This window comes from Coregonus clupeaformis, unplaced genomic scaffold (genome assembly GCF_020615455.1).
Source record: "Coregonus clupeaformis isolate EN_2021a unplaced genomic scaffold, ASM2061545v1 scaf0027, whole genome shotgun sequence".
Lineage (NCBI taxonomy): Eukaryota > Metazoa > Chordata > Actinopteri > Salmoniformes > Salmonidae > Coregonus > Coregonus clupeaformis.
Window position 1 is genome coordinate 457,203 of NW_025533482.1, and position 18,912 is coordinate 476,114.

Consider the following 18,912-nt stretch of genomic DNA (forward strand, 5'->3'; position numbering starts at 1 on the left):
TTCCAAACCATAGTCTGGCTTTTTTATGGCGGTTTTGGAGCAGTGGCTTCTTCTTTACTGAGCGGCCTTTCAGTTTTATGTCGATATAGGACTCGTTTTACTGTGGATATAGATACTTTTGTACCTGTTTCCTCCAGCATCTTCACAAGGTCCTTTGCTGTTGTTCTGGGATTGATTTGCACTTGTCGCACCAAAGTACGATCATCTCTAGGAGACACAACGCGGTTCCTTCCTGAGTGGTTTGACGGCTGCGTGGTCCCATGGTGTTTATACTTGCGTACTATTGTTTGTACAGATGAACGTGGTACCTTCAGGCGTTTGGAAATTGCTCCCAAGGATGAACCAGACTTGTGTAGGTCTACAATTTTTTTTCTGAGGTCTTGGCTGATTTCTTTTGATTTTCCCATGATGTCAAGCAAAGCGGCACTGAGTTTGAAGGTAGGCCGAAATACATCCACAGGTGGTACACCTCCAATTGACTTAAATGATGTCAATTAGCCTATCAGAAGCTTCTAAAGCCATGACATCATTTTCTGGAATTTTCCAAGCTGTTTAAAGGCACAGTCAACTTAGTGTATGTAAACTTCTGACAAACTGGAATTGTGATACAGTGAATTATAAGTGAAATAATCTGTCTGTAAACAATTGTTGGAAAAATGACTTGTGTCATGCACAAAGTAGATGTCCTAACCGACTTGCCAAAACTATAGTTTGTTAACAAGAAATTTGTGGAGTGGTTGAAAAACAAGTTTTATTGACTCCGACCTAAGTGTATGTAAACTTCCGACTTCATCTGTATATAAGGAAATCAGTCAATTTAAATAAATTCATTAGGCCCTAATCTATGGATTTCACATGACTGGGCAGGGGTGCAGCCATGGGTGGGCCTCAGAGGGCATAGGCCCACCCACTGGGAAGGCAGGCCCACCCACTGGGGAGCCAGGCCCAGCCAATCAGAATGAGTTTTTCCCCATAAAAAGGTTTTATTACTGACAGAAATACTACTCAGTTTCATCAGCTGTCCGGGTGGCTGGTCTCAGATGATCCCGCAGGTGAAGAAGCTGGAAGTGGAGGTCCTGGGCTAGCGTGGTTACATGTGGTCTGCGGTTGTGAGGCTGGTTGGACGTACTGCCAAATTCTCTAAAATGAAGTTGGAGGTGTCTTATGGTAGAGAAATTAACATTAAATTATTTGGCAACAGCTCTGGTGGACATTCCTGCAGTCAGCATGCCAATTGCACGCCCCGTAAAAACTTGAGACATCTGTGGCATTGTGTTGTGTGACAGAACTGCACATTTTAGTGGCCTTTATTTGTCACCTGTGTAATGATAATGCTGTTTAATCAGCTTCTTGATATGCTCACTAACAGGGAAGTAAACACATTTGTGCACAACATTTGAGAGAAATAAGCTTTTTGTGCATATGGAAAATGTCTGGGATCTTTTATTTCAACTCATGAAACATGGGATCAACACTTTACATGTTGCGTTTATATTTTTTATCTGTAATATATGCCATTTAGCAGACGCTTCTATCCAAAGCGACTTACAGTCATGCGTGCATACATTTTACCTACGAGTGGTCCCGGGAATTGAACCCACTATACTAGCGTTGCAAGCGTTATGCTCTATTAACTGAGCTACAGTACAGACCACTCTCTGTCTGTCCTCATTCTCATGTTACAATCATAAGGTCCATTACAGCTCCGGAAGGGCAGCTTAGTAAAGCCATTACTTAGCTTTTGTCCATTATAGTTTTAGGACAGCACATTTATAATTGACTTTCTATAAGAAGATAGAGAGATAGTATAGAGATATCATTGAGCTGGTCAGCTTGTTCATATCGAGTGAAGGGAGGGCAGTATCTTTTTTGTTTTGCCTGATATGGAAGCTTCCGCTAATTAGACCATATTGTCAAAGTTATTGTAGATTATGTTTTCAAATGTCAAATAATTATAGATTTTCACAATTTATTTGAGCAATACGCCATGATAGTGGAGACACTGAAAACTGTTTTTTTCAATGTGTGTGCCGTGCACGTTTTAAAAAGTGTGTGTGTGTGTGCATGTGTAAAATGAATTCCCTGAAGTCTAGACAGAGAGATGCTGAGACTGAAAAAAATAACTGCCCTCTGACTGCAGCCTGGGGAGAGAGAGATAAGAGAGAGAAACTGGTGTCAAACTAACATTTGCCAAGCTGCCGGTTGCTATGGTGACGGCACCACGTGACCATAGTGATGGTATTCACACAGAGTAGGGAAGCTGTTGCGAGAGAGCGCAAGCGAGAGATTCTTGAAAAGCATTGAGTCGAGATTACAATGCATTTGATAAAATATTGACGCTCGTAAGCGGAGAGACAGAGAATTATGGGATGTGTGTGGAGGGGGGAGGGGTCAAAAACAAGGTTGTGAAAGAAAGGGCCTATTGGATATTTAAGGATTTTTATGGTTTTATTTATATTTTCTCTCACAGAACCAATCATTCTATCTCCATCTCGCTTTAAGTATTCAACCCTTTTGATATGGCAAGCCTAAATACTGTAAGTTCAGGAGTAAAAATGTGCTTAACATGTCACATACGTTGCATGGACTCTGTGTGCAATAATAGTGTTAAACATGATTTTAGAATGACTGCCTCATCTCTATACCTCACACATGCAATTGTCTGTAAGGTCCCTCAGTCGAGCAGTGCATTTCAAACACAGATTCAACCACAAAGACCAGGGAGGTTTTCCAATGCCTTGCAAAGAAGGGCACCTTCTAGGTAGATTGGTAAAAAAATAAAATAAACAGACATTGAATATCCTTTTGAGCATGATGAAGTTATTAATTACACTTTGGATGGTGTAACGATACACCCATTCACTACAAATATACTACAGGCATCCTTCCTAACTCAGTTGCTGGAGAGGAAGGAAACCGCTGAGTGATTTTACCATGAGGCCAATGGTGACTTTAAAACAGTTAGTTTAAAGGCTGTGATAGGAGAAAATGGAGGATTGATCGACAACATTGTAGTTACTTCGCAATGCTAACCTAAATGTTAGAGTGAAAAGAAGGAAGCCTGTACAGAATTCAAATATTCCAAAACATGCACCCTGTTTGCAACAAGGCACTAAAGTAAAACTGCAAAAAATGTGGCAAAGAAATGAACTTTATGTCCTGAATACAAAGCGTTATGTTTGGGGAAAATCCAACACAATACATCACTGAGTACCACTCTTCATATTTTCAAGCATGGTGGTGGCTGCATCATGGGTATGCTTGTAATCAGCAAGGACTAGGTCTTTTTTTCGGATAAAAATAAATGGAATAGCGCATAAAGCTAAGCAGGAAATCTTAGAGGAAAACCTGGTTCAGTCTGCTTTCAAACAGACACTGGGAGACATTCACCTTTCAGCAGGACAATAACCTAAAACACAAGGCCAAATATACACTGGAGTTGCTTATCAAGACGACATAGAATTTTTGGTGGCCTAGTTCCAGTTTTGACTTAAATCGGCTTAAATCTATGGCAAGACTTGAAAATGGCTGTCTAGCAATGATCAACAACCAACTTGACAGAGCTTGAACAATTTAAAAAAGAATAATGTACAAATATTTTACAATCCAGGTGTGCAAATCTCTTAGACTTACCCAGAAATACTCACAGCTGTAATCGCTGCCAAAGGTGATTCTAACATTGACTCGGGTGTGAATACTTATGTAAATGAGATATTTCTGTATTTCATTTTAAATAAATTAGCAAACATTTCTAAATACTTGTTTTCACTTTGTCATTATGGGGTATTGTGTGTAGATGGGTGAGAAAAAATATCAAATGAATCCATTTTGAATTCAGGCTGTAACACAACAAAATGTGAAATAAGTCAAGCGGTATGAATACTTTCTGAAAGAGAAAGGGGGATACCTAGTCAGTTGCACAACTGAATGCATTCAACTGAAATGTGTCTTCTGCATTTTAACCCAACCGCTCTGAATCAGAGAGGTGCGGAGGGCTGCCTTAATGTTGCTATTTGGGACGCATCCATAGACTGTCTGGTTGTAGTTATTTAACATTTAAGTCATTTAGCAGACGCTCTTATCCAGAGCGACTTACAAATTGGTGCATTCAACTTAGGATAGCCAGTGGGACAACCCCCCCCCCTTTTTTTTTGTGGGGGAGTGGGGGGTAGAAGGATTACTGTTATACTATTCCAGGTATTCCTGAAAGAGGTAGGGTTTTAAGTGTCTCCGGAAGGTGGTCAGTGACTCCGCTGTCCTGACTTCGTGGGGGAGCTTGTTCCACCATTGGGGTGCCAGAGCAGCGAATAGCTTTGACTGGGCTGAGCAGGAACTGTGCTTCCGTAGAGGTAGGGGGGCTAGCAGGCCAGAGGTGGATGAACGTAGTGCCCTCGTTTGGGTGTAGGGTCTGATCAGAGCCTGAAGGTAAGGAGGTGCCGTTCCCCTCACAGCTCCGTAGGCAAGCACCATGGTCTTGTAGTAGATGCGAGCCTCAACTGGAAGCCAGTGGAGTGTGCGGAGGAGCGGGGTGACATGAGAGAACTTGGGAAGGTTGAACACCAGACGGGCTACAGCGTTCTGGATAAGTTGTAGGGGTTTAATGGCACAGGCAGGGAGCCCAGCCAACAGCGAGTTGCAGTAATCCAGACGAGAGATGACAAGTGCCTGGATTAGGACCTGTGCAGCTTTCTCTGTAAGGTAGGGTCGTACTCTGCGAATGTTGTAGAGCATGAAAGCGGGTCACCGCTTTGATGTTAGCGGAGAACGAGTGTTGTCCAGGGTCACGCCAAGGTTCTTTGCAGTCTGGGAGGAGGACACAATGGATTTGTCAACCGTGATGGCGAGATCATGGAGCGGGCAGTCCTTCCCCGGGAGGAAGAGCAGCTCCGTCTTGCCGAGGTTCAGCTTGAGGTGATGATCCGACATCCACACTGATATGTCTGCCAGACATGCAGAGATCTAATAGCTGGAGAAAATAATCCTCTTTGCTGGCTGCTACATAGGGCCAATCATATGATATTATGCGATAACACACCTCTGGTTTATGTGCTTTGAAATGGCTTTTCCTTTTCTTATGCTAGTTATGGTGTAGTGTAAAGTAACTTATCCAGACCTGTCTCAGGACTAAATGTTTCTGTATTTTAAACATCTGGATGGCGGTGCTGGGTTTTCACCAGCTGAAATGATCTGTAAAATCAGAGGCATAGTTTGTAGGCTTATATTCCATTCGGGAGGAGTTATGCAAATTATATGTAAATGAGGCCCTCATCAGTTAAAATCATGTTGATGACGGTTGGTCTTGGTTCAGTGTGGCTTTGTGATAAGTACTCTGTCTCTGGTTTAAAAGAAAGCTAACAAGTATTGGTATTTACTAGGGGTAGTGATCTGGCTTTCTCAGTAGTAAATATGAAGCTTCTGCCTTTTTGGAGCAGAGGGAAGTGGCACAACTTCTAGCAGCCCTGATAGAGCGGCTGTTAAGGTGACGTCTTTCACTTGACAAGAAGACTCATCACACTCCTACACTTTATTTAGGTGTATCTGTCATCTTGTTTTTTTTTTATAGTTGAACTATTTTGATATTGAATCCTGCTTTATTGGGTAGGGCTTGCAAGTTATTAAGTTAAGCATTTCAGCATTTCACTGTACTTGTGCATGTGACAAATAAACTTGAAAATTGAAGTGTCAGGTCTCGGCTTCTTTTAGTAAGAGCTTATGGATGACAGACACTTGAAGAGGAGATTTGAGGACTTGAAACAATGCTGAATACCAAATCCTTGTTTATCACATCTTATTTTTGCCTCTTCTCCTTCTGCCTCTCACACAGTAAACCTCAATTTCCCGTAAAATAACACACGGCTCATTAAATTCTCCCCTGACCAGCTGATGAACTCAATTCCCTTGTTGCCTACTTTTAATTATTTCTCACATCTACCTTCTTTACTCCCCTCCTATGAGTACAACACATTTTGCTCACTGGGCCTAGATAACATAGAACTGGACTAGGCCACTATGGCTTAGAATTCTAGCAGTACAAAATCCTAAAGGTTGAGGGTTGTGTTTATCCTTTAACCTCAGCAAGAGGATATCCACCTTATTTATACTTAACCCTCTTGGCACGCTTGTGGATAACTCTGTTAGAGCTGTTGTTGTTGTTGGTAATCTAATTCGTTGGTGTTTTGTTTTTTTACTATGGAAATAACAAATGCATATTAATAATGTTGGCATGGCAACCCTGGATCAGATCAAATAACTGGATAAAGGATTCCTCCCAATTTATGATATGAATAATACATGTGAAACTCCATGACCGTTGTGTGTGTGTGTGTGTGTGTGTGTGTGTGTGTGTGTGTGTGTGTGTGTGTGTGCACGTGCACGACCCCATTTCAAATATTAAACCTCATCCCTCTGAAAACGGAACACATCCCCAAAAATGCCCCTAACTCTCCAGACCTGCCCGGACACCTCTCTAATGCACTAATGCAGGATGGGAGGTTATGAAAAATACATCCCCCTGTTAAATATAAATCACCTAAGTAGCACTAAAAAAAATAACCTGAGTAGTACACCCCACCTAGCCTAGCCGCTCACTGGAGCACCCTCTCCACTGCTCTCTACACCCACAAGCTGCCAGTGTAGCAGGGCACTCCAACACCAACACCACCCATAAGTATGTCCTCGCTGCCAGAGTGAATTTGGCTGGCTGCAGAGGGAGGAAAGAGGCCTTAAATACACACACTCACATGCTCTCGCTCTCCTCTCCCTCGCACTCACACACATTAAACTAGATAGACTTTATAGGTCGGTTGATAATCCAAAAGCTCAGCGAGAAGCCATGAGCTTGTGTGTTTGTATCAGTGGCAGTATATAACACCACCCCTGTCTGTCTGTCTGGTTATTGGAGACGTCTCCTACCGCCCTGTTAGCGCCTTGCCTGCCTAGCTCTCCTTTTAGCTCCGGGTAGAGGTCTGTACGCCTGTAGGCACAGATCTAGGATCAGCTTACTCTTCCCGTAGTCTTATCCTTAACCATTAGTGGTGAAAATGCTAAACTGACCTTAGATCATTTTCTAGAGCAGGGGTTCCCAAACTTTTTCACTGGGCGGGGAACATCCTGCGCCTACCCTGTGCCCATATTTCTATGGGCACAAGCACTGTTCATGACACAAGCTGTTCACACCCCTCTTGTTGGTGGAGAGAATTTTGCAGGTTTAAGCTTATTTTCTGCAATTCTACACGTTTTGTCATGGGATGCAAAGGAAATGTTGCAGTTTTAAAGGTAATTTTCTTGCAATTCTATACATTTTGCCATGTCGAATGTGTATTCATGTGATATTTGAGTGACAAAAAAATTACAACAATATCTATGGGCTAAAAAAACATTAGCAGACATGGGCTAGTTGATCTGGACATTTCTGACAAGTTATAAATAGTTATCTAAGGTATGCAATGACTAACTGATGATGCACTACCCAAAATTGCACCTTGTGCGTTCTACTATAACAACTTTCAAGAGTAAGTTTAAAGCCGGACTGAGTTCCCCTCGGGGTGCGCCTCACAGTTTGGGAGCTACTGTTCTAGAGGACAGGTCTTCACTATGGGAAACCTGTGGTGGTGTAAACCTTGTTTGTTGGTGAGTGTCAAACTGACCTATGACCTTTTTTGTCTTCTCTTGGCAGGTGTTCACCACGTACTCCAACGAGGACTACGACCGGCGTAATGATGACGTTGACCCCATGGCGGCATCGGCTGAGTACGAGCTGGAGAAGAGGGTGGAGAGACTGGACCTCTTCCCTGTGGAATTGGAGAAAGGTAAAAACCTGGTGGAATCTTCTAGAGCATTACAGAACCCTACAGAACCTCACAGTATATTGTTAGTCCTGCATGGCTCAGTCGGTAGAGCATGGCGCTTGCAACACCAAGGGCCGTGGGTTCGATTCCCGCTGGGGCCAACCATACGTAAAATGTATGCAAACATGACTGTCGCTTTGGAGTTCAATAGCATAAACCAATACATAAATAGAGAGAGAATTAACTGTAAACATTTAACTGTAACTATTAAAGTTACAACTAGTAGCTAAACATTTTCAGTGAAGCCTGTAGTTCCCATTAAATCTTTAATTAAATTGCTTCAACTAGATAGTTGAAGTCTTTAAGTAACCTTTACCCTTTTCCTCACAAATCTGCTAGCCACATATATTTACATGATGAGCGAACACCTTAGTGGTCACTAAGTGCTTAGTGGTCACTAATGAATCCAGAGTCGCCTGTTATCTCCTTATTGGATTTATATTACACTAGATTAGCAGTGGCTAATTGGGTTCTAATATGGATAATGCCTGCGTATACAAAGTGGCGTAGTAGCTTTAGCTAGCTACTGTATCTTTAAGCCAAGATTCCCCATTTTATTCCATTTATTTCCTTATATTTGGAAGGTAACATACAGTTGAAGTCGGAAGTTTACATACACCTTAGCCAAATACATTTAAACTCAGTTTTTCACAATTCCTGACATTTAAGCCTAGTAAAAATGTCCTGTCTTAGATCAGTTAGGATCACCACTTTATTTTAAGAATGTGAAATGTCTGAATAATAGTAGAGAGAATGATTTATTTCAGCTTTTATTTCTTTCATCACATTCCCAGTGGGTCAGAAGTTTACATACACTCAATTAGTATTTGGTAGCATTGCCTTTAAATTGTTAATTTCGGGTAGCCTTCCACAAGCTTCCCACAATAAGTTGGGTGAAATGTGGCCCATTCCTCCTGACAGAGCTGGTGTAACTGAGTCAGGTTTGTAGGCCTCCTTGCTCGCACACGCTTTTTCAGTTCTGCCCACAAATGTTCTATAGGATTGAGGTCAGGGCCTTGTGATGGCCACTCCAATACCTTGACTTTGTTGTCCTCAAGTCATTTTGCCACAACTTTGGAAGTATGCTTGGGGTCATTGTCCATTTGGAAGAACCATTTGCGACCAAGCTTTAACTTCCTGACTGATGTCTTGAGATATATCCACATAATTTTCCTTCCTCATGATGCCATCTATTTTGTGATGTGCACCAGTCCCTCCTGCAGCAAAGCACCCCCACAGCAATTATGCTGCCACCCCCGTGCTTCACGGTAGGGATGGTGTTCTTCGGCTTGCAAGCACCCCCTTTTTCCTCCAAACATAACGATGGTCATTATGGCCAAACAGTTCTATTTTTGTTTCATCAGACCAGAGGACATTTCTCCAACAAGTACGATCTTTGTCCCCATGTGCAGTTGCAAACCGTAGTCTGGCTTTTTTATGGCGGTTTTGGAGCAGTGGCTTCTTCCTTGCTGAGCGGCCTTTCAGGTTATGTCGATATAGGACTCGTTTTACTGTGGATATAGATACTTTTGTACCTGTTTCCTCCAGCATCTTCACAAGGTCCTTTGCTGTTGTTCTGGGATTGATTTGCACTTTTCGCACCAAAGTACGTTCATCTCTAGGAGACACAACGCGTCTCCTTCCTGAGCGGTATGATGGCTGCGTGGTCCCATGGTGTTTATACTTGCGTACTATTGTTTGTACAGATGAACGTGGTACCTTCAGGCATTTGGAAATTGCTCCCAAGGATGAACCAGACTTGTGTAGGTCTACAATTTTTTTTCTGAGGTCTTGGCTGATTTCTTTTGATTTTCCCATAATGTCAAACAAAGAGGCACTGAGTTTGAAGGTAGGCCTTGAAACACATCCACAGGTGGTACACCTCCAATTGACTTAAATGATGTCAATTAGCCTATCAGAAGCTTCTAAAGCCATGACATCATTTTCTGGAATTTTCCAAGCTGTTTAAAGGCACAGTCAATTTAGTGTATTGTGAAATTGTGATACAGTGAATTATAAGTGAAATAATCTGTCTGTAAACAATTGTTGGAAAAATTACTTGTGTCATGCACAAAGTAGATGTCCTAACCGATTTGCCAAAACTATAGTTTGTAAACAAAAATGTGTGGAGTGGTTGAAAAAACGAGTTCAGGTGGGCCTTCGCTTCAGCAAACAAAGGAAAGGAGGGGTGCTCAACAACCATGACAAGAATCATGAGAATGGCTTAACAAGAAAAACTTCCAAAAGGACTAATTCGAGGTAGAAAGGAGTTGGAGGACTCAACAAAAAAAGTCAGCGATTTGATTTATTTTTGTCACTTTAATTAATTGTACAGGATGCGAACAGGTGATTGACGTTTCGATGTCAAGCTGACGTCTTCCTCAGAGTGACCTGACCATTGCAGCCTAGTGGCCCATTGAGACACAACAATGGATACTGTACAATGGGTTAAAGTGACAAAAATACATCTCTGCCTTTTTTTTGTTGAGTGCTCCAACTCCTTTTTACCTTAAATTAGTCCTTTTGGAAGTTTTTTTGTTGTAAGCCATGCTCATATTTATGAGGTTATCAAATACAATTTCCCCATATCCTATCTCCTATCCCCTCCTCTCCACAGATGGGGACGGTCTGGGGATCAGCATCATCGGCATGGGTGCCGGGGCAGACATGGGTCTGGAGAAACTGGGCATCTTCGTCAAGACGGTCACTGATGGAGGAGCTGCACACCGAGATGAAAGGTTCTGAACAAACTGTGTTTCAGCAGTGTATCCCAAAATGGTGTTTTTTCCCTTGCTCCTTGTCCTCTTTCCCCTCGTTCACTATCACTCTCTTCCTCCCTCCCCTGCAGGATCCAGGTGAATGACCTGATCGTGGAGGTGGACGGGACCAGTCTGGTGGGCGTGACCCAGGCCTTTGCTGCCTCCGTCCTCAGGAACACCACCGGCACTGTCAAGTAAGAACCCTTACTCAATAGCTGTCAATAAACACTTAGTTTCAACATCAAGCTATTGGTACAATATCTATTGTGTATTCACTGCACTCTGGTCAAATATGGTTCAACAGTACCCTGACAAAATCTGTTATGAGAAACTAAGCATGGGATTGGAGGGAAGGGGGTCTAGATACAGAACTGTACGAAGACTGGTGATAGGGAACCAAACACAAGTACCTTAACTCTACCTCTCTTCAGACCGGATCACAATTGGAATCCCTCTCTCCCCATTCACCACCTCTAATCCCTTCATCCCCTCATCCCTCCGCTCTCATCCCTCTCTCCTGCATTATTAACTGCCTTCGAGCAGAGATATCTCCCTGTTTTCACATCACAGCCACCCAGAGATTGGAGAGGCTGATTAATACATGAGCCTGGATCCCAGTGAGATAGCGGAGAGCCCGGTGTCCGTGAAGGAGCGGCAACGCTATTTATAAAATAGCCTGGTCCAGCCTGATTTTCGGACCAAGCTCAGGTTGCTGTCTAACACTACGGACTGTAACCAAAGGAGATCTCGGACTCTTGTCTCCCCTTGTGGAAGCACCTTTGTTCAAAGTGAATTTGCCACCTATTGTTAAGTCGTCGTCCCCCCCCCTGTTTAATCAAAATCCAAGAAATGTATGTGGAGAATGCTGGTGTTTGACCTCATCCAAGGTCGGATGGGTTTGTACAGATGGTGGCAGGGGGATACTTGCAGATTCACACGTACAGACAGTTCCAGACAAGGCCTGGTTGTTTTCGACTTTGCCTCATGTCCTGAAGGCTGGATGGAGCGTGTCTCTGAGCTTGTGAATATTCACTGATTAGCACATCCGTCTATCACCCTCACAGGCTGCAGACTGGGTGCACTGACAGGTGGTGATATTTTGATTGGTCCAAAATTAGAAGCGCCGTCTCTTTGGTGAATATACATTTACATTTTAGTCATTTAGCAGACGCTCTTATCCAGAGCGACTTACAGGAGCAATTAGGGTTAAGTGCCTTGCTTAAGGGCACATCGACAGATTTTTTACCTAGTCGGCTCGGGGATTAGAACCAGCGACCTTTCGGTTACTGGCACAACGCTCTTACCCACTAAGCTACCTGCCGCCTTAGCTTCAGCATAGTCACAGAAAATAGATGGCATGGTTTGTTTTGAAAATGGTGGAGAGGTTAGGTGTCATATTTGCTTGACATCTTTTTCCGTGCACAGCTTGGCTTTTCCACATAGTGGTTAGATTCCTAGTCACCATTTCTTCTGCCCTTTTGACCGGCACTGAGTTATTTCTCCTCAGGCAACAAAGTGGCACTCTAGTGGGTTCTTAACCCTCACACACTCACAACATCATCACGGAACCCCCGCTCACACTGAATGCCACAGTGGTGCCGGCAGTCGTGTTGAATTATGTAGCTACCGCTCTCTGGGGTCTCATTGAGCATGTGTGGTAGTCTAGTCTCAGGCAGGGATACAGATTGGCGACCAGAGGGTTGTTAGTTCAAATCTCACTATGGGGATTTTTATGATGTAGAGGTAGTGATCAATGCCATTTTTTCTGCTGTAAACCATAATAGGTGTACAACAATATGACGTTATAATAGATTTAGAAATGATTGTTTTCATCATATTGTCTAGTGCACTATCATCAAGGAATATGATATTCTGTTGAGAGAATCGTTTTTAGTCAAACGTGGTATTGGCTATAGCAACATGTTTTGTCTTACGTGTCAATGTGCATCTGGCTGCTTTGCACACATGCTTGGGTGTGAAAAATTATCTCCAGGCAACCGTCCAGTTGAGGTGTTTCCGCTCGATCATTCCATTGGACAACATGTGACAGCCAGAACTGGTGTCGCGGTCTTAAGGGTCCCATCTGCAACAGGATAACTCTGTCAGACAATTCTGCTACGACTGAAATGGCTCCGTAGATGCTTCAGTCACACATTCTAAAAAAACAACATTACATTTAACATTTTAGTCATTTAGCAGACGCTCTTATCCAGAGCGACTTACAGTTAGTGCATACATTATTCTTTTATTTTTTCATACTGGCCCCCCGTGGGAATCGAACCCACAACCCTGGCGTTGCAAACACCATGCTCTACCAACTGAGCTACATCCCTGAACAACATGCATGTCCTCTCATGCCTTCTGGTCCCCAGGACTGACATTTGTTTATTTTATTGTTATTCTCTGTGATACATAGAAAAAGGCTGTGTCTGAAATGACACTCTATTCCCTATATAGCGCTCTGGGCAAAAGTTGTGCACTATATAGGGAATAGGGTGCTATTTCAGACACAGCCATAACCTTCTATCCTGATGGCGTGCCACACTTATTCCCTGAATTGTCTGTCTCCCTCAGAGCAATCTTATCGCATTTTCTACTCGTTACAAATTTTCCTTGATTTTCATTAGTGATGTCAACTCATCCATCCATGTACAGTGAGTGTCATGTTCTTTCCAGGCGCAAGCTGTCATTTTAATTTTCCCGTCAAAAGTTGCTGCCCTGGCTTGCACTTGATTGTAAACTGTGGGGGCTATTTTCTTGGCAAATCTAACTGATGAGTTATCTATTTACGATGTATCTTCTGAAGTTGCAACCACTAGACCTAAACTATCCTACCCTAGGTTTACCTTACTACCCACTAAATCCTACCCTAGGTTTCCCATTGGCTACTCCTTGACAGACATGCCTTTCCACTCACCCCATTGGTTGTTGTTGCCCATGCAGGTTCATGATTGGCCGAGAGAAGCCAGGTGAGCAGAGTGAGGTGGCCCAGCTGATCCAGCAGACCCTGGAGCAGGAGCGCTGGCAGAAAGAGATGATGGAGCAGCGCTACAGCCAGTACATGGAGGAGGACGAGGAGGTGAGGGGCTCACTATGTCTGCGTCCCAAATGGCACCCAGTTCCCTTTAGAGTGCACTACTTCTGGCCAGATACCATAGGGCCCTGGTCAAACGCACACACACGCACACACACCATGAAAAATATTAGATCAGCCCATCCAAAACATCTTCACTCATTCCATCAGTCAATAATATGACAAAACAAGATGGCGCTAATGAAGCGTTTGACACTTCCTCCCCACCGCTAACAGATGTTTCATCAGGCTCCCTTCACAATGGAATAATACAACTATATAATTCTAGAAAGAACACTCCCTGTTCACCTCCCCTTCACTGATCTAACAGGACTGGATAGGTGTAAGCAATATGACGGAACCTAGGTGCACCAGATGCCCAGTCATCTCAGATCATTGAAAGGGGCTGAATAAGGACAGAGACGGTACGGGAAAGCGTTGTGGAATTAAACCCTGTCCAGCAATTTTCTCAGTCTCTTCCATGGAGAGGAAATGCTTGAATAATTGAATCCGTCTCCTTGTTAAATTCAATCACGTTCAATAGATGTCTGGGCTTGGGTGTGAAAGACAGACAAGTGCGGGCCAGATGCCATGACCCAGGTCTGGTATTCCATCACACTCCCTCAGAGAGGCATTCCCTCAGAGAGTGACTCATTGGTGTGACAAGGTTCGGGGAGATTTGTTGGGGCTTGTCCCAGGTGGCTGTTGTTAAAGGAAGATTTGGAATGGCTGTGTGTGTGTCTGTCTGTGTGTTGTGTGTTGTGTGTGTATGAGGTGGGAGGTGTTAGGTGTTGTGTGTGAAGGAAGGGGGAATTTCCTTTTATTGAACAGAGGTTTGTGTGTTTGTTTTGTTATTGACCTCACCAGGTCCATATAGACAGTACAGTATAGTGGGATGTATTTCACCAATCAACAGAACAATTGATTATAGACACATTTGTATGTAGACTATTTGTCAACAAAGATTCACATCAATGCAGCCACGGAGTCCCCTGACAAGCTTTGCCTTTTGACAGGCTTCCCTGGTAAACACAAAATGGTGGTTGCCCAATTCTAGGGTGTCAATTCTGGCCCACTAGCATTCTACTCCTCAATGGCTTTTTCCACAATGGCTTTTTCCACTAAGCTCAACTTCACCATCTAGTGGTCATTTTAGGGTAGAGGGAAAACATTGAGAAATAGAAATGTAGGCCTATCCTGCGAGGACCCCCAAAAAACGTTGGTTCCCCTTTGGTGAAACCATGTATTTACTTCACATGGTAGTTACATAGGCAGGTATGGTTACTGTGTGACATTGTTGGTTCACAACAAGACAGGAACATGACAGGAAGTTGTCTATATACACTCTCTGAATATATTGTGAATATACTCTGAATCTTCTGAATGTCCTCCAGACAGGTGAGTATGCCACGGACGAGGAGGAGGAGATGAGCCCCATGTTCCCCAACGCCATAGAGGTGTTTGACCTGGCGGAGAATGAGGACATGCTCTCCCCCATGGAGATGGACCCTGAGAAACTGGCCCACAAGTTCAAAGAGGTGAGCAGGGAGGCTTGATGCCAAAGGCAAATGTTTATCTCTAAATGGATAAAAAGTTATATTCAATTCAACTTCTTGTTGAGCGAGCGTATGAGATGAGCCATGGTGTCCACTTTTTTACCTCTCTCTCTCTCTCCCTCTATAGCTTCAGATAAAGCATGCCGTCACCCAGGCTGAGATTCAACAGCTGAAGAGAAAGGTACACCTGCTCCAAAATCAATTAACCAACAAACATAGGACTGGTTTCACAGACCCACCTTAACCCTGGACTAAAGCACACAGTCCAGGAGTAAACTAGAAGTATACAGGAGTAAACTAGACACTTTCTCCCCTCATCTAGCTGGCGCATGCAGAGCAGGACAAGCTGCGCTGGCGCATGGAGCGTGCCCAGCTGGAACAGAGCGTTCGGGAGAACAAGGAACGCATGGAGAAGCTGGAGGGCTACTGGATGGAGGCCCAGAGTCTGTGTCAGGCGGTGGACGAACACCTGAAGGAGACACAGGCCCAGTACCAGACCCTGGAGCGCAAGTACAGCAAGGCCAAGCGCCTCATCAAGGAATACCAGCAGAAGTAAGGCTGATAAATAAGGGGGATTCTGGGGTTTGTAGGAGGGAGAGGAATGGGGGTTCTGGGGTTTGTAGGAGGAAGAGAAGAATAAAGGATTCTGGGGTTTGTAGGAGGTAGTGTTGAGCGATTAACCGAAATTGCGGGGGTTTTGTTATTAAACAACCTACGTCGGTTCAATTACTTAAATTCCATATTTTTTTTATTTATTTTTTTAGCTCAACGTGCCGTTTCTCTAGAGAGAAATCAAATAATTCATGAGAGAAATTAAGTTAAGAACTATGTGAGATGCTGGGCTGAAGGGAGTTGTAGTTTTCATTAAGCAAATTAGTTCACTGCAGAAACGTGGTAATTAACTACAATGACTGTAATCAATTGCGCATGTTCTTTCCGGCTCGGACAGAGACGGATACACACAGACCACACGAGAGAGGAATGTACGCAACACAACGACAAGATGGATAGAGACAGTTCGTGAGGTAGCGCTACCTGATTTGATAGTTGTAGTATTTGGTAATAAGCAGTCTTGAAAGTATGACTTGCCTACTTTGGACGAACGTAGCATTATGACTATAACTGCTATTCCCTGAAGGAGGGAAATTAGGTACAACATACTATGGGGAGTCATTCCTGATGAGGCCAATGAAATCCGTGTCTCGCTGGAAGCACCGCCTTCCACAGGTGATAAGCGTGAGGCTCGGATTCATTCCTTCAATTATTCAGCTCGGTATGAATTGGAATTATTCACGCTACTAAAACAAACAATTGGAAAACGAGACTGTTACGTTGCACCAACTAAACTGTCCCATAGTGGTAGAGCATGCTCATCCTCTGGACATTGTGTACTGAAGGTTGTGTTTGTTCTCATAAGTTTTCTAATCACAAACAATTAGTTATTCTTCAATTTGCTGGTGCAATGAGTAAGATGGATAAGAAAACGGCAGAGACGACGATGGCCCACAAGTTCATTGGCCTCGTCAGGCATGAATGTAGATCCTTCAACCGAAAGATCTACAACACCCCATAGTATGTTGTACCTCATTTCCCTCACGCTTATCACCTATGGAAGGCAGGGCTTCCAGCGAGGCACTGATTTCATTGTCCTTGTCAAGCGGGATTGTAGATCCTTCAACTGAAGTCACGAGAGTGCGACTCCCCATAGTATATTGTACCGAAGTTGACTGACTGAAAGGGAACTAGTAAAATGATTTTGTCAGACAGCTCTGCAGCATACTTAGCCAGCTACTAGGCAGCTACAGCTACTAGGTTTGTCAGACAGTACAGTATGGGGAGCACAGAGATAACGTTGGATGGTTGTCTGGCTGGCTGGCTGCTATTGCCTGAGCAGAGATGAGATGATGACTGACTGAAAAATAATAAAGTCATCAAATAAAAACTAAGTAATATACACAACTGAAATATTGTATTATTTCATAGTAATTTCCAATTTTTCTATTGATGTCTACCCAATGTGGACCTGACAGAGACAATGGAATGTTTTCAATGTTTTGGCAATTGAATGTTCACTATTTCTGGTTTTTTTGTGGGTTTTTTTTAAATCGAATACCGTGATAATGTTTTGTATAATCGAACCGAAACCGAACCGACCTCAAAAAAGCACTAATTGCTCAGCACGGAGGACGAAGGGAATGGGGGTTTCTGGGGTTTGTAGAAGGAAGAGAGGAATGGAGGATTCAGGAGTTGGAGGAAGAGAGGAATGCGAGGTTCTGGCGATTGTAGGAGGAAGAGGAATGGAGGATTCTGGGGTTTGTAGGAGGAAGAGGAATGGAGTATTATGGGGTTTGTAGGAGGAAGATGAATCGGGATTCTGGGGTTTGTGGAATGTAGAGGAATGGGGGATTCTGGGATTTGTAGGAGGATGGATGGGCAGGATTCAGCCTAACCACGCTGTGTGTCTCAGGGAGATTGAGTATCTGAAGAAGGAGACGGCTCAGCGCAGAGCCCAAGAGGAGACAGAGGCCACTCATAAGGAAGAGGCAGACAACCTCCAGGATAAGGTGTTGTATATTTAGGTTCTACTGTATGAGGAAATATTTTAGGACATTCTCAATAATTATGTAAGACATTTTGCTGTGGTTAATCAAGACGCATAGCAAGAGGATGCTACTGAGTTATGATCATTCTGCCTTGACATTTTGTGTGTAATATAAGCCCCCTCTCTCTGTCCTCTCCTCAGATCACAGACCTGGAGACCAAGGTGGATGCTCTGAAGACATCTGATCCCTCCTAAACCTCTGGCAGAGAGAGGGAAAGGAGGAACAATGCCTTCACACTGGGGCCATCCTTTTTCCAATCCACGTTTTCCCTGACGGATTGTAAGAACGACAAAAGTTATAAAAAAATAATGGAGAAAGAAAGACTTTAGGGGCAGCAGTTTGAAGGGGGGCGGTGGGGTTCAAAAGACACCTGCAAATAGAAGAAAAAAATGTGTATTTTCAACTGATGTCTGTCATTTGCTTCGAGCCGCGTCAACAATCGCAATATGCTCCTTATTCAATACCTTGGGTACTTGTTGCATCGAACCACATTCAACTAGTTTACTACCCAACTGATAAATCTGTGAAGAAGGTTGCTTGTCTTCTATGCGCTTCTTTCTGTCTTATCACTGGTAAAATAACTAACCAGGAAATACAGCCCCTACTGACTTAACGCTTCTAAACTAGACTTACTGGTTCAGTAATCAACTGGATATGGGAAAGAGAACTGGACAGAAGAAACTGATATGATGACAGAGACTCCTCAAATACTTGTTTAGCCTACTGGTGACAGACAGTGCTTCTGCTGTATGGCATGATCTCTCTTGATTTCTACTAACTGAACAAAAGAAAATGGCCGCTTCCCCTTTTTGCTCGACTGCTCCCCTTGTGTGATGGAAAGACTCAGGTGGGGTTCAAGTTCATTTGTACAGTGATGATATGCTTGTTTTGTATATATTCTTTACATATATTTAAAATTGCTTAAAAAGCTTAAGCAATGTGGCTGGGTTGGGAGTGGGAGGGGGTTGATTGGAATCGCCGTAAGCATTGAGAACACTGGGTATACAGAAGATGGTCTAATTCCAAGTGGATATAGGCCACGCAAAGTGGCGCATTTTCCTTTTCTATTAGCAA

General features: G+C 43.4%; 1 protein-coding gene across 1 annotated transcript in view; it reads left to right on the top strand.

Annotated features, from left to right (window-relative positions):
• The window catches only part of LOC121569687 (neurabin-2-like), a 71,209-nt gene extending 53,019 nt beyond the window's left edge, over nucleotides 1-18,190 (top strand). The window contains exons 3-11 of the mRNA XM_041880833.2: nucleotides 7,676-7,808; nucleotides 10,465-10,585; nucleotides 10,696-10,800; nucleotides 13,550-13,685; nucleotides 15,074-15,217; nucleotides 15,363-15,416; nucleotides 15,558-15,787; nucleotides 17,703-17,799; nucleotides 17,979-18,190. Coding sequence (XP_041736767.2) covers nucleotides 7,676-7,808; nucleotides 10,465-10,585; nucleotides 10,696-10,800; nucleotides 13,550-13,685; nucleotides 15,074-15,217; nucleotides 15,363-15,416; nucleotides 15,558-15,787; nucleotides 17,703-17,799; nucleotides 17,979-18,032 — 1,074 coding nt within the window. The 3' untranslated portion in view covers nucleotides 18,033-18,190. The remainder of the gene's footprint in view (nucleotides 1-7,675; nucleotides 7,809-10,464; nucleotides 10,586-10,695; nucleotides 10,801-13,549; nucleotides 13,686-15,073; nucleotides 15,218-15,362; nucleotides 15,417-15,557; nucleotides 15,788-17,702; nucleotides 17,800-17,978) is intronic.
• The last annotated feature ends 722 nt before the right edge of the window (nucleotides 18,191-18,912 follow it).